The 22831-nt window shown below is 33.5% G+C and overlaps 1 protein-coding gene across 1 annotated transcript in view; it reads left to right on the top strand.

Annotated features, from left to right (window-relative positions):
• The window catches only part of LOC136033340 (UDP-N-acetylhexosamine pyrophosphorylase-like), a gene marked incomplete in the record, with an annotated part of 115582 nt that extends 94079 nt beyond the window's left edge, over positions 1 to 21503 (top strand). The window contains 2 exon segments of the mRNA XM_065714134.1: positions 1926 to 1961; positions 17253 to 21503. Coding sequence (XP_065570206.1) covers positions 1926 to 1961; positions 17253 to 17382 — 166 coding nt within the window.
• Between the last annotated feature and the right edge of the window lie 1328 nt (positions 21504 to 22831).

Genomic DNA, 22831 nt, shown 5'->3' with positions numbered 1-22831 from the left:
GTAGTTTCTGTTGTAGCTTTAGTTTCTGCAGTTGTAGCTATGTTGTAGCTGTAGCTGTGCTTTGTAGCTGTAGTTTCTTTTTTAGCTTTCTGACTTCTGTTGTAGTTTCTGCTGTAGCTTTAGTTTCTGCAGTTGTAGCTATCATGAAAAGAGAAGTCACCAATGCAACAGCACAAAAAAAAAAAAAAAAAAAAAAAAAAAAAAAAAAAAAAAAAAAAAAAAAAAAAAAAAAAAAAAAAAAAAAAAAAAAAAAAGAGACAGAAGGAGAAAAGGAAGACTGTTTTCCTAAATTAGTGATTAATATAGACCAGCACTTGAATGAGGCCTTAACCCTACTCATCCATACAATCACATAGGTCAAACAGCATAGCCATACACAATCAACCATAAAGAATAATCCATGGACAGGCAGTCATGTCGTCAATAAGTATAAGTCGTCATCTACCAAACGATAGAAAAAATAATAAAGACAAATAATTCAGAGGCAACAACCCAACACAAGGGCTCATCAGGAGAATACACTGGCCTATATAGGGTTTCGCCACTTTAAATTCTCTACCCAGCCAAGTGTTGTGGCTACCACATAATATCCATGGCATCCCCGTGTCAGGTATCACCCCCAAAATACATGCCTATGAAAGAAAAAAAAAAGCAAATGTAAAACAACCAAGTAACACCAAAACAAGCTTATCCTGTTAATATATCCCTCTTTTTAGCAACAATAGGTAAACTAAATATAATAAATTTTACCAAATCACAAATATTAACACATTGCAAAAAACCTGAATGAACTAAACAATTTCTCTGCATTTCAACTTTGGTATTTTATCCAGTATTTCTGCTATTTAAACAGGCTGTTTAAGCAGTTTCAGTGGACCATTTAATATTCGTTTGACTAGGGATTTTGCCTAGCAAGACCTCAGTTTTGTTCTTAAATCTGTAGGTTCACAAAATTTTCTTTTTTCAAGTGGCGCAATTATCCGTACTAAGTATTTAAATTACTTCATTTAAATTACCAAGGACACAAAATAAAAATGTTTTTGCCTCCGAGACTCACATTAGATCCATTAAAACGAGAAAATGAGATTTTATGTCATTTTTCTCTTGTTTGTTCCAAAACTATAAAGTGCTCGGGGCAGTACCACATTTTTGTCAGTGTTGCAATATTGGACTGTCAAACTAAATAAGCAACACTAGCTAGTTGATTTTGACAACACATGTCTTCCGTAAAGATCCAGTATTTGGTCTTTAAGTGTATTTAGTTTTCAGAATCTGTTGATTCAGAAAACCAAAAACACTTTCAGAGGAACGGTAGTTGGTCTTAAGTTGTTCGGTATAATATGGCTTAGCTGATTTTTTTTTACTAATAATCCAAGTAGTTTTCCTTTTTTTTAAAATTCGGCGGCCGCTACTATGTAAAACTGCATTTGGAGCTACTTTTCATAAACAAATTCAATTCCCATTTTTTGTAGTTTTTCAAGATGTTTATGGTAGTCATACTTGATTTTAACCATCCTTTGTACTGGAAGTGCTTTACTATGTCATTCGAAATGGAATATACTTCTCTCAATGGAGGTAGGAAAATTGGTTAAATGGTTGTTCTTGCAAAATGCTCATCATGTGAAAAGCTTACAGAGAGAAGGGGAGGGGGTCGAGGAAGGAGGATGTGAAGTATTAAATTTGCAATATTCTTTCCTTATAATAGACTGAATGGTGTCCCAGAAGACTAAAAAAGGCACTGCCTTCATAATTATCATACAGATATGACTAAAAAAAAAAAGCATAAATGATTTTTTGTATTGTAGATGTGACTAAATTAGAATGTGTTTTTTATTATTTAGTTTTGTTTCTGTGCCTTGCTCTTTTTATTTGTTTTGCTTGTTCTTATTTTTGTTTAATGCATGCTTTTGCTTCTTTTCTTCTAGTGCGAATGAAACTGTTGATGCAAGAAATAATAACAGGCAAGTGTTTCTGTTTTGTATATCATGGCTTAAATTCTAAGTTTTCTTTCTAGTCCTTCATAAGAAAAACTAACAGAGCTGTTTTTGTTCTGCTTCATGTTTGAGGAAACAAAAAATAAATAAACAAAAGTAATTGAGCCACTGTGGCAAGTGTGGTAATAGCGAGGCATTAAAAAAGGTTCTTGATTGAACTGAAGTTGGTAATCTCATAAAGCTGTTATATCTGTTAAAGCTGATAAAGCTGTTAACTGACAAAAGTGGTACCAAGTTTGCTCTAGTACATAGAAAAATAAAAAACTCCCCAAATTTTTTTTGACTCAGGTGATATCGCCCTCTTGTTTCAGGTGTGTGAAAGACAGCAAACGGCATATGAGCCACAATGGGAAATTTGATAGATCCTATCTATTAAAAAAGTAGTTTGACCAAAACGACAGGTTTTAAAGCCGACAGTCTGATATGTTATAGACAGAGAACTCTAGAGATGTAAAAACTAAAAAATAAAACTGACAAAAATGCTTAGAGAAGTTAAGGGAATCCAATCTGTTTGTCTTCGATTGTTACTGTGGATTTTTATGCTGGAAATCGATAGAAGTTATACACTAAAGTGGAAATTTAGTACATTCCGAGAAATTATTTTCCTTTATTATTGTTCACAATGTGTTTTTCAGAAAACCTCTCTGCATTTCCAAGAAATTCCCACAACAAAGAAAACTTCTGCCAATATTTCAGTCAGTTCTAATCTTTATTTCCTTCTTATCATATTTATGATAAATATAGCAGTGGCGGAATTGCTTTTATTTCATTTTATTTTTGTCTATATTGTCGTTACTTTCAGCGTCCTTTTTGTTTGCTCATAATTAAAAGCCATTGGGTTTTCGTCGCCCCACATTTACTGTATAAATAACAAAAAAAATAGGATGGAAAAAAAGTACAAAAGAAGTGCTATTCAGCTGGTTTGGTAAGTGTGATAAGCTGAGAATTAAGATGAGAACGTGTTCAAAGGGGCTGCTTCTGAAGTTTGTTGTATAGGGACAGTTTTAAAAGAAACACATCAGAAAAGATAAAGAAGAAACACAGATTGGAACTGACTGGAATGCTGCCAGAAGTTTTCTTTATTGTGGGAATTTCTTAGAAATAGAGTGGTCTTCCAAACAATAAAACACTTATGACATTTAATATTATTATGGAAAACGAATTGCTGGGATATACTAACTTCCACTCAGGTGTATTACTTCTATCAATTTCCATTATGAGTATTCTTAGATAAGGTGTTTTTGGCTATATTAGAAAATCATTGCATTTTTCAAGCGACATCTCAATTTCTTCCTTATTTCTAAGGATTTATTTCTAAGGACTTTGAAATAAATAAATTATTGCTTTGTCTAGGTCTGTGTCTTCTTTTCTTTTGCTCTTGGCTATGAAGACACAATTCCAATGACTTCAATGGGATTTTGATCCATAAAGGACTTAATTGACTATAAGTATTAATTAATAAGTATATAGGGATTAACTAATTTACCGACTCGTAAATTGGTCTGAAAAAATTAAGGAAAAAAAAACAACATTATTTGAGACTGTTAGATAAGGTCAACCTCTTATTCTCCTTTTCTTGATGACCCCCTCCCCCCGAACAGCATTTATTTTGATAGAACCCCCCCCCCCCAAAAAAAAGAATCGTGGACAGGGCTGTGTCCAGAATTTGGTTCGGGGGGGGGGGGGGGTAAAAAAATAACTTGAAAAACGTATCGAAGATAGGGATTAACTAATTGACCAACTCTAAAATTGGCCTGAAAAAATGCAGCTAGAAAAAATGTAATAAGAACATCATTTGAGACTGTTGGATAAAGTCAAACCCCTTATTCTCATTCTCTTGATGACCCCCTCTTCCATGGGTACCGGCAGTGAGTAAGGGAGCGTGTCCTCCTGTAAATTTGGAACTATAAAGTAATTTTAAGGAGACCAAAGGAAAAAGAGCTGAATAGGGAAAGACCATGTAAACAAATGTGTGCTGCCCCTTTGTTGGCTGCCTACCAATATATTTTTACCCTTAACAAGGAAAATATAAGTTCTAATTTGTGACTGAGTGACCCTTTTCCAGTTCTCCACAAAAATTTTTCTCTATTTTTCTTTATATCTTAGTAATGAATGGTAAGTAAATAACGACCCTTGTCAATAACGAAAGCATACCAAAAAAATTGGAGGGCACCTAGGCCCCCTCCCACGCCAATTATTTTCCCAAAGTCACTGGATCAAAATTCTGAGACAGCCATTTTATTCAGCGTAGTCGAAAAACCTTATAACTATGTCTTTGGGGACGACTTACTCCCCCACAGTCCCCGTGGGAGGGGCTACAAGTTACAAACGTTGACCAGTGCTTACATATAGTAATGGTTATTGGGAAATGTAGAGACGTTTTCAGGGGGATTTTTTGGTTTGGGGGAGGGGTTGAGAAGAGGGGATATATTGGGGGAACTTTCCATCGAGGAATTTGTCATGGGGGAAGAAAAATTTCCATGAAGGGAGTGCAGGATTTTCTAGCATTATTAAAAAAAAAACAATGAAAAAATAATTATGAAAAAAGTGTTTTCAACTGGAAGTAAGGAGCAGCATTAAAACTTAAAACGAACAGAAACTATTACGTGTATGAGGGGCTCACCTCCTCCTTATACCTCGCTCTTTACGCTAAAGTATTTTTAGTAATTTATTCTAAACTATTTATTCTACGGCTTTTGTGATTCAGGGGTCATTCTTTATGAATTGGGAAAAAATTTAAGCTTTAATGTAAAGAGCAAGGTACTGACGAGGGGGTGAACCCCTCATATATGTACTAAAAACATGAGAATACAAAAGTTCGTTACGTAAGCTAATTTATAAGTTACCTATATCTTTTGCTAATAAAAACATTCGTAAAAAATTAAAAGTTCTAGTCGCCTTTTTAAGTCATCAAAAAATTAGAGGGCAACTAGGCTTCCTCCCCCGCTTCTTTTTTTCTCAAAATCATTCAATCAAAACTATGAGAAAGCCATTTAGCCAAAAAAATAAATATGCAAATTTCGTTTTAATTATTCCTCTGCGGAGAGCCAAAGTCAAAACATGCATTGATTCAAAAACGTTCAGAAATTAAATATAAAAAACAAGTTTTCTAACTGAAAGTAAGGAGCGACATTAAAACTTAAGACGAACAGAAATTACTTCGTATAACAAAGGGGCTGCTTCCTCATCAATGCCCTGCTCTTTACGCTAAAGTTTTTTACTGTTTTAAAAAGAAGAGCTTAGAGAAAGAGTCAAATTTTATCGTAAAGAGCGGGGCGTTGATGAGGATGCAGCCCCTTTCATATACGAAGTATTTTCTGTTCGTTTTAAGTTTTAATGTCGCTCATTACTTTCAGTTAAAAAACTTGTTTTTTATTTAATTTAATACTGTTAAGGATCTACAAGTTCATATAGTTGAACTTGTTGTGTCTTCTGCTTTTTTACCGCGTCATAGAGGTCTGTCGGAACGATAATATAATTGCTTTGTTTTGCTATCTTTTGTTTTTGTAATTTAAATATAAAAGTTGATAAAGAAATGAAAAAATAAACATTTAAAAACGTAAACCATCAAATTTTTCCTTTTCTTTCTTTTCCTGTATTGTAAGCAAGTATTCCACATGGAAAATTCTGGGAAAATGTAATGCAAATAATATTTTCCATTAGATACTTGTTTGAAATGATAATCTATTTCCAGGATCGGCTAAGTCGTAATTCTGATTACGGAAAAGTCGTTTTTTTCTTAGTTCCGTAATTTCCCTGAAATTGTGGGGTAATTTTCAGTTATTGCCACAAAGAAATAATAAAGGCCCTAATTTCATCTCTCTAGATCTCCCCTTACTTTCGTGTAGAAACAATCACTGAACGGTTACGAAGCGCTTTTCCTTTTATCTAAGTAGAACAAATGTTTTTTCTTTGTATCTTATCAGTTCAAACGGAAATCAGAGAAACAGCTATTTATAGCCTCGTTCTTCTAATATGTATTTCCTTCAGGCCTTGTTTTCCGGTTATAACTAATCGTGTAACATATAATTATCATTTAAAATGCCAGTTCTTGTGTCTTTCAGTATATGTTTCTTTCTTTTTAGTTTGTCTCTTTTTTAGTTTTAGTTTTTTTAGTTTTTTCTTTTTTAGTTTTCTTTCTTTTTTAGTTTTTTCTTTTTTTTTCTTTTGTCTTTTTGTTTTTTTTCTTTTTTTTCTTTTTTTTCTTTTTTTAGTATTTTAATTTATTGGTTTATATGTTTTTGTTGTTGCTGTTAAATGTATTATACAGGATCAAATCTCGTATATCAAACAGTTTGTGGTGACGAACTGTAGCAAGGAGCGACAGGCTCAATAATAACCAAAACTCTAAAAAACGGAATTTTGATACCAATAGTTACATCAAAAGATTCGCATTTTAATGCCGATTTTAAATATATAGGTTTCATCAAGTTTAGTCTTACCCATCAAAAGTTACGAGCCTGAGAAAATTTGCCTTATTTTAAAAATAGGGGAAAACACCCACTAAAAGCTATAGAATCTTAACGAAAATCACACCATTGCATTCACCGTATCAGATTCAGCGTATCAGACAAATCTACTGTACAAGTTTCAAGCTCCTATCTACAAAAATGTGAAATTTTGTATTTTTGCCAGAAGACAGATCCCGGATGCGTGTTTATTTTGTTTTATTTTTCTTTTTTTTCTTTTTTTTTTCCAGCGGTCATCATATCGACCCAGTGGTCCTAGAATTTTGCAAGAGGGCTCATTCTAACGGAAATGAAAAGTTCTAGTGCCCTTTTTAAATGAACAAAAAATTGGAGGACACCTAGGCCTCCTCCCACACTCATTTTTCCCCTAAGTCGCCAGATCAAAATTCTGAGATAGCCATTTCGTTCAGCATAGTCGAAAAACCTTATAACAATATTTTTGGGGACGACTTACTCCCACACAGTCCCTGTGGGAGGGTCTGCAAGTTACAAACTTTGACCGGTGTCTACATATAGCAATAATAATAATAATATTTATTACCCACAAACATGCAAAAGTGTAAAAAGTGGAGTACAGAGAAAAAATTAATAAACAAAGTAAAAACGAAATTACACGTAACTCAACAATGGAAAGCACAACAAAGCTAATATAACAAAGAAAAACAGTAAAATAAAATAGACTAACAGTTCAGTAGAACTGACGAAGCAAAGCTGCATTGATAACTAAAAATATTTACAAACACAGTATAGATCGCCGCTCATCCGCATTTCGCATTCATCAAGTTCATCATTTGTTATTAACCCACAAAGATAACCCTATGGAGAAAAGAAAAAGCAAACGAATTAACAAAACGACCAAAAAACTTAACACTTATCCTACATAATACATAAATAACAAGAGAAAATATAATTAAACTAGAAAGATAACTTACAAGAAGAAGAAGATTATGGCACCATCGCCCCATACAGGGAATTATTCTTGCAGAGAGATCGGACATAGCGAGAAAGCCGATTTTGGACGGCCAATTATGGATCAAGAATGCCATATCTTTCACTAATACAAGAGTTTCTAGTCCAGGGGGGTAGGCCTAACAAGAACTTACAAAACCGATAAAAGCACGACCGGATGGTACGTTTATTCCGATCGGTTAATCGATCGCCCAAAACGGGGAAAGACCAATAACATGTAGCTGCACCAGCGCATTGAAAAGCCTTGCTCTGATATGTCTATTATAATTTGTCTTGGCAGATATGAGTAGACCATAAAATTTGCAGATCTTGCTTTTTACTGTTTTAAAAAGTAGAGTTGAGAGAAAGAGTAAAGCTTTAGCGTAAAGAGCGGGGCGTTGAAGAGGGAACAGCCCCTTTCATACACGGAGTAATTTCTGCTCGTTTTAGGTTTTAATATCGCTCCTTACTTTCAGTTAAAAAAAACTTGTTTTTTTTTTTACTTAATCAAAATCATGGGACTAAAGGTTACATAATGCACTTGTGTATTTCTTTGAAATACGTTTTTTTCTGGTATCTCAATATATGTCTCGTAGTACGAATACCCTTTCTTTGTCTTACATCAGTTCAAACATAAATCAACGATATGCTGGTCGATTTTGTTCTACTAGAGGGTTGCGTCCAGGATTTTTTTTTGGGGGGGGGGGAATAAATTTTTTTAAACGCATCAAAAATTTGTTTATATGCCTTTTTCTTATATTTTTACGATTCGTGCAAAAATTTGGGGGCCTTGATCTATTAGTATACATGTCATTTATTCTTGCAATTCTCGGTATAACTGACAATTTTTTAACTAAAAATTATTTAACTAATTGCTAATTTAATTTAAAACCAAATGATTTAAATAACAAAATGTATTTAACTACAAAATAAAATCATGAAGTAAAAAAAAATTATTTTAATGGTAAAACTAATAGGAATTATTCACTAAAAAAGAATAATAGAAATTCACAGAGGGATTTGCAATTTTAATACAATTAACTTTCTTAATAGAAACTTTCTATTAGAAAGTTTCTATTAATGTTAATAATTAAGTAATTTCTAATTGAGTTAATTAAGTAATTAAGGTTAGTAATTAAGTAATTAAGGTAATTTCTATTAAGGTTAATATTAAGGTTTTAATAGAAAGGTTAATAGAACTTTCTATCATTGGAAATATTATTCTTGAAAAATCGGATTTTTTTTTCCTTCTCCTTGGAGGTTGAAGGGTCTTTAGTTTTCGCGTTATCTCCGTTACGAATAAAAGCCACCCTCTATAATAATTTTTTTTAACAAGGGCAGTTTAGTTTCTAGGCTGTAAGGACAATCATAAGCAAAAACTCTGATTTAAATGTAAATTTTCTTTAACAAAAAGGAAAAAATTAATGTCGTTATGTGAATTATCGCTGGTATCTGATTAAAAGCGAAATTTCTGAAGTTTTCCTAACAATTCCAAGGAAAAATAAGACTTTTCTGAATTCCTAGCTAAAAAAAAGCGGACAATTAATACATGTTTGTCATTACCTAAATAGGAATCTTTTGTGTATGCAAAAATATTTTACCCAGCCGAAGGAAAAAAAAATTAAACTAACATATGTGAACTAAATTTTTGCCCCATTTTTCTTTATCAGGCAACATTAATCCGGCATCCAAAATGAAATTCAAATTCTTTGAGAATCTAGCTAAACTGCGGACTTGTTTTCATAAGTAGTACGTTTTAATTCAAGAAGGACGATTATTTCGGTCATGCAGGTTGAAGTTTCCAAAAATAAGTCTGAAAATATTTATAAACAGAGAATATTTGTACGTCTTTGAAGTAATTTTTTCTGTCAGAGAAACAAATTTTTAAACTAACAGACTCGAACTAAATTTTCACCCCATTTTTTTTATTAAATAAAGAAAAACAAGTTTTCTTTTACTTAAAGTAAGGAGCGACATTAAAACTTTAAACGAAGAGATATTATTCCGTATATGACAGGGGCTTACCGCTCCTCAACGTTCTTTTCGCTAAAGTTCTTTACGCTAAAAATTGCCTATTTGTCACAACTCCACTTTTTAAAGTAATAAAAAACTTTAGCGTAAAAAGCATGGCTTGGAGGAGGGGACGACTCCTTGCATATACGGGATAATTTCGTGTCGTTTTAAGTTTTAGTGTCGCTCCTTACTTTCAGTGAAAAAAACTTATTTTTTTATTTAATTTCTGAACTTTTTTCAACTAATGCAGATTCTAATTTTGCTCCCCATATATGAACAATTAAAACGGAATCTGTATATTACTTTTAGTAAAGTTTCCCCCTGTTTAAAATGCCCTCTGGAAAGTTAACCTCCAGAAACTATCCTCCCAATGTGAAAACCTCACCGTATAAAACCAAAAATATTTATTCTGTGCATGAGGGGGCTGTCCATTCATACAATGGCGGGAAATCTGGCTCCCCCCTCCGTGGAAAATTCCTTCCTGTCACGGAAGATTCCTCCATGTAAATTTCTTGCCACATAAAATAGCCCCGCCCCCACCACGAAGAGATTTTCCCCGGATAATTCCATTCTAGCTAAAAATTAACGTAGAAAATTTCTTGCGGATGGTTCGGGCTGAAAATTTTTTCTTAGCCCAATTTTATTTGAAAAAGACTTTAATTTCTAATTGTTTTAAAGTTATGCCGGAAATCCCTTTCTGTGAAAATTTTTTCTCGCAAATACCCTGCCCCCTAGTAGAAAAAATTTATCCTGTGGAAAAATTCCCCGTTGAAAACTTATCCCGTTGAAAATCCCCCACCTTAGGAAAGATTCCAACCCGGTTATTTCGAAATTTAAAATTGAGTCGGCAAAGAGAAAGTAAGACGAATAAAAAGAATTTTGTATAGGAATCCTGGAAAATCCCCCCAGTATACCATATCCCTTGGAAATTTCACCCCCCGGGAACTTCCCTACCAAGAAAAGTTATACCCGTAGAAAATCCCCCAGCAGAAAGTTATCCCCGTAGAAAATCTCCCCAGCAGAAAATTAGCTCCCTCCCCGGAAAATGTCTGTATGCTTCCCAATAAAAAACACTAAAACGTAAACAATGGGCATATTTCCCGACATACAAACCGTTCCCCAGGGGATGTGCGAGGTTATGTTATCCTCAAAGGCATAGTTACTGGGCTTTTTAACTATGCTGAAAAAAATGGCTATCTTAGAATTTTCATTGGATAACTTTTAGAAAAAAGGCGGCAGGAAGGGGGGCCGATTGCCTTCCAATGTTTTGGCCACTTAAAAGGGCACTAGAACTTTTAATTTCCGTCCGAATGAGCCCTTTCTCGATATTCCAGGGCTAATTTTTCGATGCGAACACCCCTGAAAAAAACTAACAAATAAACACGCATGCGTGATCTTTTTCCTGGCCAAAAATACAAGATTCCACATTTTGCAGACAAAAGCTTAAAACTTCTACTCCAACGTTCTCGGATACGCTCAATCTAATAGTTAGATTTTCATTGGAATTCTTTGGCTTTTAGAGGGTTTTTCTCCCCTTTTTTGAAAATTAGGCAAATTTTCTCAGGTTCGTAGCTTTTGATGCGTAACACTAAACTTAATGAATCTTATATATTTGGAATCAACATAATAAGCCAATTCTTTTGATATATCTATTACTACTACTGCTACTACTACTAATAACTCACTGCAGCACCAAGCCGCCTGAGGCCAACACAGCTACGCACGCTCCTCCTCCAACCTGATTATATTCAAAGCCTCCCTCTTTACACCCTCCCAGGAAGTTTCCATTTCCTTCAAATCTTTATTTATAACATCCTCCGAACCCAGACAAGGACGACCTGCTTTCCGTGTAGCCCCAGACGGTTGGCCAAAAAGGACAATCTTTGGCAATCTGTCATCCTTCATCCACAGAACGTGGCCTAGCCATCCTAACCTTTCTTTCATTATAGCCCTAGAAAGCGGCATTGAACCACATTTTTCGTACAGCCTACTGTTTGAAATACGGTCAGTCAGCCGGGTACCCAGAACAATCCGTAGGCAATTTCTCTGGAAAACATCTAGTAAATTTTCATCTGCTTTTCGGAGCGCCCATGCTTCAAAGCCATATTTGACCACTGTCATCACTGTAGCTTTCAATATTCTAATCTTGGTTTGCAGACTTATTTTTCTATTCTTCCCAAAATTTTTTAAAGAATAGAATTAATACACCATATTTAAGAAACTCATTAATCACACTATCAGCACCTGGAGCCTTATTAGTTTTTAGTCCTTTTAGTACTGTCAGTATTTCTTCCTCACTAAACAAATCTTCCTTCATATCTAAGGTATCACAAACTTTTCATTTTCATTTATATCTTTTTCTGCTACTGTATCTCGGTTTAGCACATTCTCAAAATGTTCCACCCATCTTTCTTTAACTTTTTCCTTATCACTATTTGTGGCCCCATTTCTATCTTTAACTGGGACTAGTCCGGATTGGCTACTCCCTTTCAATTTATTAACATGCAAGTATAATATTTTACTATTATGCCGTCGAGCCCCATCTTCCAGATCCTCAGCAATTTTATCCATGGCCTCCACTTCACATCTCCTTAGTTCATATTTTAATGCTTTCTCCACTTTCTTTACATTCCTTTTGTTTTCATACGACCTATCACTCAGATAATTCTTGTACGAACCCCTTCTACTCTCTATTAAACCTAAAGCTTTTTCACTAATATTCCTAGTTGCAGCCTTAGCACTCTTCCCTAAGACACCATCAGCAACTTCACAAATTGTTTTTCTGAAATTATTCCATCCATTTTCCACATTGTCAAATTTTAAACTCTCAAGTTTAGTATTCAACTGTTCCTGGAAGTTTTTTCTCGAATTTTCATCCTGGAGTCTACCAACATCATAACATTCTGGGAGGCAGTTACCCTTTCGAAATTTCAGCTTTAAATTAACCTTAGACAATACTAGATGGTGATCTTTACCTTAACATCAATAACAGCACTCCTATACACCCTAGTATCTTGTATTGATCCTGCTGGTCTTCTGTTTACAATAACATAATCAATAAGGTTTGCTGTCTTACCATCACGTGAATACCTTGCCAACTTATGTGCCATTTTGTGACCAAACACTGTATTGGTTATAACTAGGTTGTTATACCTACAAAATTGCAAAAGTCTATAGCCATTACTGTTTTCTTTTCCTATACCAAATTTACCTAGGATAGGATAACATCTATCCCTATTTCTACCAACCTGGGCATTAAAATCTCCTAGCAAAATATTGGTGTCAAAATTCGTTTTTTAGAGGCTCGGTTACTATTTATCCGTATCGCTCCTTACTTACAGTTCGTTACCACGAAAGTGTTTGGTCAGGAAGTGTGAAATCCGACTTCCGAAACGAAATTCAAATTATTTAAGAAACCAGCTAACCTGCTGGCTGTCATGAGTATCACATTTTGACTCAGGATGGACGATTTTTTTCGGCCACGCATGTTGAGGTTTTGAATCTGAAAAAAAAAAGATTTATAAACAGGAAACATTTATACATCCTTGAAGTAATTTTTTCTGCCAGAAAAATAATGTTCAAATTAATAGAAGCGAACTAAATGTTCGCCCCGTTTCTTTTTATCAGACAATGTGAAATCCGGCTTCCGAAGTGAAATTCAAATTCTAGGAGAATCTTGCTAAACTGTATTTTTATCGTAAATAGCAGGTTTTTATTAAGGATGACGATTATTTTGGTCATGGATGTTGATTTTTTTTCAAAATAGTTATGAAAGGATTCTTAAACAGGAATCATTTACTCATCTTTGAAGTAATTTTTTCGCCGGTGAAATGAATTTCTAAACTAACAGAAGCTAATCAATTTCTATCTCTATAAAGACATTTTTTCTTTGTCAGGCAACGTGAAACCTGACTTCCGAGGTAAAATTGTAGTTCTTTGAAAAATCTAGCCCAACTCCAGACTTGTTTTGCCTAAACTAATTACTTGTTTTCGCGCATAATGTATTTTGGCTATGGAAGGATGCATATATCGGTCTGCCATTCACGCTGAACTTTTTGATATTTATCAATGACTTATGTAGGATTACATGCCAAGAAAAAAGCGATGTGCTATCCGATGCCCGTGATCCGAAATAGATAGTAAAGTTTTCTTTCCAAAGTTAGCGCAATTCTCTGTCGTCCTTTCGATTTATTTTCTTTCTATTTCAGTTAATATTCAATTTAATCCTCGACCTCTAGTTAAACTATTTTGACCAAAGTTTAGAAGACTTTTTTTAGTATTTTTCTTTTAGTTTTTCAACATACTATTAGGCCGAGCGTATATCATGAGTTATTTCACTTGAAATAACTCAACCTTTTTAGACAGTATATTGCTGTCAGGCGACATGAAATCCTGCAGCCGAAGCAAAATTACAATCCATACAAAATCTGACTTAACTCGTGACTTGTTTTTGCATCGATTCAAAAATTATTTCCGCGGGGAATGTGTTTTGGTTATGGAAAGCGATTTTATAGATCTATCATGCATGTTCAAAAATTTTGATAAGGCTATCTTGAGCTGATTTATACAGGAGTCCATGCCAAGAAAAATACGATATGCTATCCGAAGCCAGTGATCTGAAGCAGATAGCAAGGATCTCCTTCCAAAATTGGCTTTGTTTCTTGTCCAGAATAGTTAATTTTTCGTCTCCAGAACTTTTTAATTTAGTTTATGTATCGTGTGAAAACTTGGTTTTGACTGTTTAAACTGCTTTAACTATAATGAGCAAAGTTTATGATATAGTTTATTCATCTTGCTTTATCAACAATTTACATAAAAAAATCAATATGGTTCTCAAAAACTAAACGGTTGACTTGGGGTGAATCAGGTAAAAAAAAATATACACACAACATACTTTAATCCACTATAATAAGAAAGAAACAAAAAAAAGAAAAAAAAGAAAAAAGCAACAAAAATATAAAATAATAATAATACTTCGGAGGCGGCAGCTACATACCATATCTATGCTGTGGGTTCACATTCACCAACCAACAAACAATTACAACCAAATCTAAATCAAATCTCCTCTAAAACAAACAAAACCAAAACTCATACTTACTTGATAATTTTTCTTTCAATTTTTCCTTAAAATCACTAAAGTTTTCTATCTTTTTCATATCATTTTCTAAATTATTCCATAATTTTATACCCTTCAAGACAGTTTTACAAGACATTGTTTCAGTTTTTCCAATAAGATTTATCAAGCTATTTGGCTTATTACCTTAAATCATTTAATTGGAAAAAAACTCAAATCTTTCGGTATATTTAGGCACAGACGCGTCTGTATGTATGTTGCTATGGGATGACATGGAATCCGGCTGCCAAATCGAAATTGGAATCTCTTCAAATTCTGACTTTACTCAAAGTCACAGCTTAGATACCAATACACAGTTATGAAAACTCCTATCTTGCCCATGAGAAGCTTTTGGTACAGAGCTCTGAATTTAGCGCCTCCTCCAAGCCCGCGCTCCGACGCGTAGATCGTACTACAACACCATAGGCGAGAACGTAATTTTGTTTTGTTGCATACACAGCTTATATACCAATATTGGTATTTAAGCTGTGTTGCCAGTTTCCTGTCTCGAGCTGCGAGCATCGCTACCCACGCACTGTGTCCCAAAAATAAATCGAGTTTTCATAACTGTATTGGTATCTAAGCTGTGCTCGAAGTTTGTTTGGATCTTAACTCAAGACTTGTTTTTTAGCAGTAATGAGTTTTGATTTGAGAAGGGCGTTTTATGGGTTATAAAATGTTGAAAAACTTTGATAACCGTCTTCTGAGCTTAAAAGCAGGGTTCTATGCCAAGAAAAACACGATTTGCTATCGGAAGCCAGTGACCTGAAGCAAAGCTCTCTTTCCAAATTTGGCATATTTCTTTCTTTCCAGAATGTTCTATTTCTGTTAATTAATATTTAATAAAACTTCGTCCTTGACAATTTAAACTACTTTAACCCTACTGAAAAACCTTTCTATTTTATTTTTCTAGTTTCTTAAATATTTTACAAGTTATTACGTTTGATGAATGATAAATTATTTCTACATGAAGAAGCTAAGTTTTCTTATCACCATAGACATAGTGACGACATAGTGGTGTATGCAGGAAGCAGTACATATCCAGCTCTTTTGAGGATACAATCTTAAAAAAAGGCTTTTAGGAAAGTTTTAAAAATTGCAGTTCATGATGTACCAAATAGCTTGTGGTGACGAGTCGTGACTAAGAAGTGACACGGGCTATTAATAATTGAAACTCTGAAAAGCATAGTTTTGATAACAATGTATACATACAAAAATTATGTTAATTATGAATACATAAAAATCAGTACATATCCAGCTCTTTTGAGGATACAATCTTAAAAAAAGGTTTTTAGGAAAGTTTTAAGAATTGCAGTTCATGATGTACCAAATAGCTTGTGGTGACGAGTCGTGACTAAGAAGTGACACGGGCTATTAATAATTGAAACTCTGAAAAGCATAGTTTTGATAACAATGTATACATTATGTTAATTATGAATACATAAAAATCATTAAGTTTAAAGTTAACTATCAAAAATTATGAGCCTGAGTAAATTTGCTCTATTTCTGAAAAAAGGGGCAAAAAACTTCAAATTAGATTTAAAGAGACATGCTCGAGGAGATGGTAGTTCTCCTTGCATTTAAGGTAATCACGAGTAAGGCCTTAAAAACCAATAGAAACTAAGTAAAAAATTATTTTTTCAAATAAAAGTAAAGAGCGACATTAAAACATAACATAAAGGGTAAATATTTCGTATATAAGAGTAGCTGCATCCTCCTCAAGCTCCTGTTATTTACCCTAAAGTCATACATAGTAGCCACTCTTGTATAAGAGATGATTTTATGTTCGTTTTAAGATTCAATATAGATCCTTACTTTTATTTGAAAAAACTTTGTTTTTGTTTAATTACTTAGATAATGCTGGGTTATTGGATTATTATTTAAAAGCTGAATCTGTATTGTTATTCCTACTCAGATACACATAGACATGTAAAACTACAATTTTCTACACAACAAGATTTAATCAACAAAATCTGAGATAAATATTTCCATCTTCTTTGTCATTTATTTAAGAAACTAATAAAAATTATTCTAAACAATCCAAGAATACCTTGATGACTGGAATTGGAAATTTCTTGTTGTTAATGTTATTTGATTGTTTTTGTCAGTTTTTTAGTATTTCAAATCCAGCACATTATTTTTTCTGTTTTTTAGTTTCTTTTTATTTCGCCTATTTTTGCAGTTGTGGTATTTTAATTGATGGTTGCTAGAGAAGCTTAGTCAGAGATTGATTCCTGGCCTGAGGGGCTATGCTCTTTTTTGGGGTGGTTTGTTGTTTTCAATGTTATTATTTATTTATCAGTAAAATCGTTCGTTCTTTAGACAGTTTTTACAAACTTGAAAAGTTCCATGTTTTTTTTTTATTTTAAGTGAATGGTCTGTAGGAAAGAAACCTTTGATCTATTAATCGGAACTAAAATAAAGTTACTGAGAACATATAATTAAGAGGATTTTCTCCCTCTCCCCCCGTCCCACAAGAAAGTCACTGTCTGAAGTGAAACTGGAAATTAAATTTGAAAACTTTCAACTGAGGAGCAGTGAAATTAATGAGCTGCTCCTCGATAAAGTCTCTTTCAAACTCTTTGATTAGTTTTGACGTTTTAATTAGTTTTGATGATAAATTTGGATTTCTGCCCCTCAGGTTCACTCAAATTAGCAATAGAAGGAAGCTATTAAGGTCATGTTCATAACTTAATTTCAGTTTTCTCATTTCAGTCAACAGTCCTGTCTTAAAGCTCAAGATCCAATTGTTTGCGAGATTTCCCCTCTTGTGTCTTATGCCGGCGAGGGATTGACAGATCTACTTCAAAGTTGTAAATTAAAGTCACCATACGTTTTAAATTGATTCCTTGTAAGGAAAATAGTGAATCCTTCAGTATTGAACAATCCTATCGGTATTAATTATATACAGGTAACGGGTAAAACGTTAATCAAGACAGCGAAATACAGACTAACTACTACTGCTGCTAATAGCAATAAGTCATTGCAGCACCCAGCCGCCTTAGCAGGCTCCTCCTCAATTCTTATTGGTTAGAAACTTCACTCTTTATCCCCTCCCATAAAGTTACAGTTTTCTGGGAATACCTTCTCATATAGTCTTCCTACTCCGTTCAATGGTGACCTGCTTTTTGGTCTCACATGGATGTCTAAAATGCATAATTTTTGGCAATTTTTGTCCATAAGATGCAGCCAAACCGTCTTAACCTTTCTTTCATAGCCTTGGATTAAATACAGTTTTCATGTAATTTATTGATTGAAATACGGTCTATCAAACGAGCAACTAAAACTTCATATATATTTCACTCAATTTAGTCTCAGAAATTTCTGTCAAACTAAAAGGAAAATAGAATCATAAACACAACTAACACATATAATAAAATAACAGAAAAAGAGAGAAAAGGTTTCCAGAAGTATAGTCAAACTATTGGAAGTATAGTCAAATTTTTGGAATATAGTCAAATTTTTGGGTATTTTTCAGTTTATTTTCACGATCTTGATCAAAAGTTTCACCCGTTACTTATATATTTGTATGTTTTCATTTTATCTGTAAATAGAAAACCGCGCAGGGTTTGAGAAATATTTACAAGTACATACTTTGGTAAGAAAATTGACAATTTTTCTATTTAGCTGTGCTTTTCGTAAAACACATTTCTCGATTTTTGCATCATTGGGTTTCTTGCCATCCTATAAGCAATCAATAAAGCTTCTTCTATAATAGAGAAGCATATCTGATCTAGAAATGATGCAAACTTGTTTCATACCTAGTTATAAAATGCTATTTCTTCTCATTACTAATTATTTATTAACTAGTTACGAATTAAGTGATAACTGACTCTAGCTATGAATAAATAATTCCTGACTAATTCTTGTTTTCTAACTTTTGAATTGTTAAGACTAAAACTAATTCTACTCTTAACATGTTACTGAAAGACAGTCTTCCTCGTTTCTAGGTTAGGTATGGTTTTATCGCAGATGAAATTTTATGCTTTGACATGCTTGGGACGGGTAAAGTATATTTGCAGAGTTACAAAAAAGCCATATCCTCTTAAAGGCACCCGGTTCCCCTAAGTGTATCTGAGATATAATTATTTCAAGATACAAAGGTAAGGGGTTGATGAAATCGGGCTCTCTTCAATTTAAATTTTATCTTACATTGGTTGAATTTCAGTCAACCGGTTATTGCCAAAAATAGCCGAATCTTTACGCAGAACATGTTGCCAGAAGAACTTCATTTCGGCAGAACCATAGCTAAGTGTTTCTTTCGGGGGGGGGTGGTGGCAAATGTAGACTTTTTCACCCCCTCCCGCACCATCAATACTTAATACTTTAAATATTAAAATTTTGCCCCAAAATATTACAGTTTAAGCTTGTTTTGCCGCCACCTGGGGCGCATAACCCCTCTTGCTACCCCATAGCTCAGGCTCTTTATTTTGGCTGATGTAATAAGAAGAAAAATATTGTACTTTATACAGATATTTAAAAAATGCTGGCCTTGACTTATCTCGTGAAAGATCTTTTCAGGACTAAAACTATCGATTTTAAAGCTCAGCTTGTAATAGGTTCCCTAAACAATTTTGTATCCGGTAATCTTATAGTTTCACTTTTTTTCTAAGAAGTTTGATGAAATGAAAGAAATTAAATATATACTTATTTGACCTAGAAATGCAATACATATCTGCATAATAACGATGTATTTCAAATGGAAAAGTATGACTTGATAACAGCTTTGTTTAAATGTTCATTGTCGGTTTTTTGAAATAGCTTTAGAAGATAGTCCGCGCTCCAATTCGGCTGCTCTGATTCAAACTGTCTTATGTTTTTTTTTTTTTTTTTTTTAAATACCGTTCTAGCCCACATTCTTAAACTCAACACTATCAATTGGTTTATTTTGTGATTCCATTTATTATTTTGTTTTGAAGGTGCTTAATGGATTTCAGAGCTCTTTTTCGAAAGTGTGCTATATCCCCTCCTCTGATTAAGAGGATTGGATCCCTCCTCTATTCTCCTATCCCCTCCTCTGATTATGATGTAATAGTTTAAAAGCGAAGCTTTTGGTAGCAAAATCGTTCTTGCCATATTTTTCTGCCTATAAAAACATTCTTTATACAGATCGAACGTATGCTTAAAACAGTAAAATTTATCAATTTTTTTTTTCGTGTATGAACTACAAGGCGTAACATCATGTCTTTCAGACCACTGCTACGAAATTCCTCTTTAGAAAGTAAATAGTGCTCCGTATATAGTCAACAAAGCCTAGGTATTTACACACCGCCTTTTTTTAGGGGGGGGGGGCTGAAAGGTGACGAAAACTCCCTAATATCTGAAACAATAGGGAGATTAAAATTGATTAGACAATGGGAGTAAATCAAATGGTTTTTGGATGGGGATTAGAGGGATCTCCCGAAGAAAGGGGAAGAACATTTGAAAAAATATGTTTTTTTGATAATTTTATTTAAACGTAAAAACCCCTTGCATGTTTGCCTGATAATGACCACTTGAGGTAATACACGTGGATACCTTTATTTAAATGCTCATGCGCTGAACTTCAGGCTTTTGGAGATTGAAACATCATACTTAGAACGTATTAATACTTGCTTCAAGGTCAACTGACTGATTCTGTTGTTTAATAAATATTTGTGGGAGGTAATAGAGCTTTGTATATTTAGATATATTTATATATATTATTAGATATAAATATATATATAAATATATATTTAATATATATTTAGATATATATTAGTATATTTACTCTTTGATTAGGTTGAGCAAACTAAACAAGAAATTTCTTTTTTTTGTGTTTTATGATTTTTTTTCTCGTCAAGACCAGAGTTCGATCAAATTTATGCTCAGTTTCTTTGTGTTGAAAATAAAAACCACTTTGTGGATTATATCGATGTTTTCTATAGAAAGAAAAGCTTTCAATAATGTTTCAATGTGTCGATAATTTAATATTACTTTTATTGAAACAAAGTAAATTTAGATTGTACAAATAAGCAGCAGGGATATAAAACAATATATTGAGGCTGAGCATTAATTAGTAGAAGAATTTTCATTACTCAAAGCCTGGCTAAAAACTCTAATCTTCCCTTAATAGTCCTTTGTTCATAAATCCTTAAGAAGAGATGAATTGAAGGTATTACCTTCGTTAGAAAGTATTTTATTATTTGGTCTGGGAGTCAAGGGGGAATACTGCAGAAAACCTCCTTTTTTTCTGCTTTAACGTTGTCGTTTCTACGTTGTAAACTTTGACGAACTGCACATTAATACCTGTCAAACCTGGAACTGTACATAACCTCAAGGTCAAACGGTATTTGCACTGCTAAACGCACAATTCAATTTCAAATCTGACCTGGATTCTTGTGAATTTCCCAAAGGGCCCATCAACTTAATATGTCTCATAAGTAAAAACTAACACGGAACACCCCATAAAAGCGCGAATTTCTTTTTTTAGCTAGTTTGTGCTTGTAGAAAATTTGTGCTGATCAAGTTTGTGCTTGTAGAAAATTCAGTGTTTTGTCGAGAAATCACACTTTTTAGGAAGTTTGTGCAATAACCATTTTGACTAGTATTTTCTTAGTTATTAGCCTCTTTTTAATTCACGATATTAAATCTTTTTCTTTCTTAAGTTTAGGAATTTTTATGTTTAGTGTCGTTCTATTGTTTATAATTTCCTATCTTTGAAGGAATTTTAATATTTGAATTTAGGAATCAAATGGTTTAATTGTAATTAGATATTATGCCGAATTGCATATTTTATATTGTTAAGCATAACTACAAATGAATAGCTCTTAAATTGTAAAGAAAACACAAGGAGTACATTTCAACATTTATTTTTTTTTAGTTTGTTTGTTTGGAAGGTATAGTTTATGAAGATTTTAAATCAAACACGTTTTGTGATTATTTTTGTATTTTTGGTGTAGGAAGTAGTTCTGTAAAGTGAACTTTAATAAATGGATCTCGGAAATATTTAAGTTTTTTGTCAGTTTTAGGCCCCTCCGCTTCAAGCAAGCTTGCTCTTAGACATTTCAGCTTTCCGTTTACTGATAAATAAAAAGGTAGGATATTCATTTTTCTAGCCCCCACAATAGTGTTGGCAGTGTATTTCTGGCACGAGCATATGACAAGTCAGGGGTAGTACTTCTTAGATTCTTTCTCCAGAGTGCTGACCTTTGTTGATATGAGTGCATTGCCAAGTGCGGAAACTTCAGTTCAGACCGGTTTTAATAATAGTTACATTCAAATTACATACATCTACGAATACTTTTATAAAAATAAATTCTGGTACATAATCCATATTGATTTGGCCCTCCAGGACAATCCTGTTGAGGAAACATTAAAAAAACAATAAGTTTGTAATTGAAGAAACCAAACAAATAATAAATCCTCTCCTAATCTTCTCTGACCAATGGTTTGGTACGGTCATTCCTGGAAAAAAACTAACAAATAAACACGTATCCTAGACCTTTCTTCTTGGAATAAATACAGAATTCCAAATTATTCTAGATTGGAGCTTGAAATCTTTACAATATGGTTCTCTGAAATGTTTCAAAGGCTTATAACTTGATGGTTTGATTTTCACGAGGATCCCTTGCTTTTTTGGGGCTCATTGTTTGTGCGGAAACAAAACAAATAATAAGCCCTCTCCCAATCTTCTATGAACAATGGTTTGGCACAGTCATCCCTGGAAGTGAGAAAAGGCACGCATCCGGTATTTTTCTTCCAGGAAAAAATGAAGAACTCCGAATTTGTTGTAGGTGAGGCTTGAAACCTTTACAACTGGGTTTTCTGAAATTCTGAATTTGATTGTGTGATTTTATCCTTTTTGCAAATCAGGCAAATCTTCTCAGGCTTGTAGTTTTTGACGGCTAACTTTATAAATATACCCTTTGAGGTGTAACTTTTCGGTAACAGTGTAAATAACCGGTTCTTTTGACATCTTAATTGTTATCAAAAATCGTGTTTTTATAGTCTCGGTAACTATGGGCCCAAGTTAAAATGAAAAATGTAACTGTGGAGAGGAAAAAACGAGGATAATTTCAGCCAGTAAAAAAAGGAAAAGTAAATATGCAGATATTTCAGCCGAGACTTCCGCGCGACTGTCGTCAGTGCACAACAGTAAATAAAGAGTAAAAAAAGTACACGGATAGAAGCCCCAAAGGCAAAATAAAAACAAAACAAAGCTAAAAACGAGTACTCAATTAAACTTTTTGATATTTATACGGCTAACCTTTCATCATTGCTTAGCTAGGGTCTCTTTTAATTTGTTGTTTTCTTAGGATAATTTTGTTTTTATT

This window comes from Artemia franciscana, chromosome 11, assembly GCF_032884065.1.
Source record: "Artemia franciscana chromosome 11, ASM3288406v1, whole genome shotgun sequence".
Lineage (NCBI taxonomy): Eukaryota > Metazoa > Arthropoda > Branchiopoda > Anostraca > Artemiidae > Artemia > Artemia franciscana.
The sequence above is the reverse complement of the archived record's forward strand: the minus strand, read 5'-3'. Positions and strand labels throughout refer to the sequence as shown.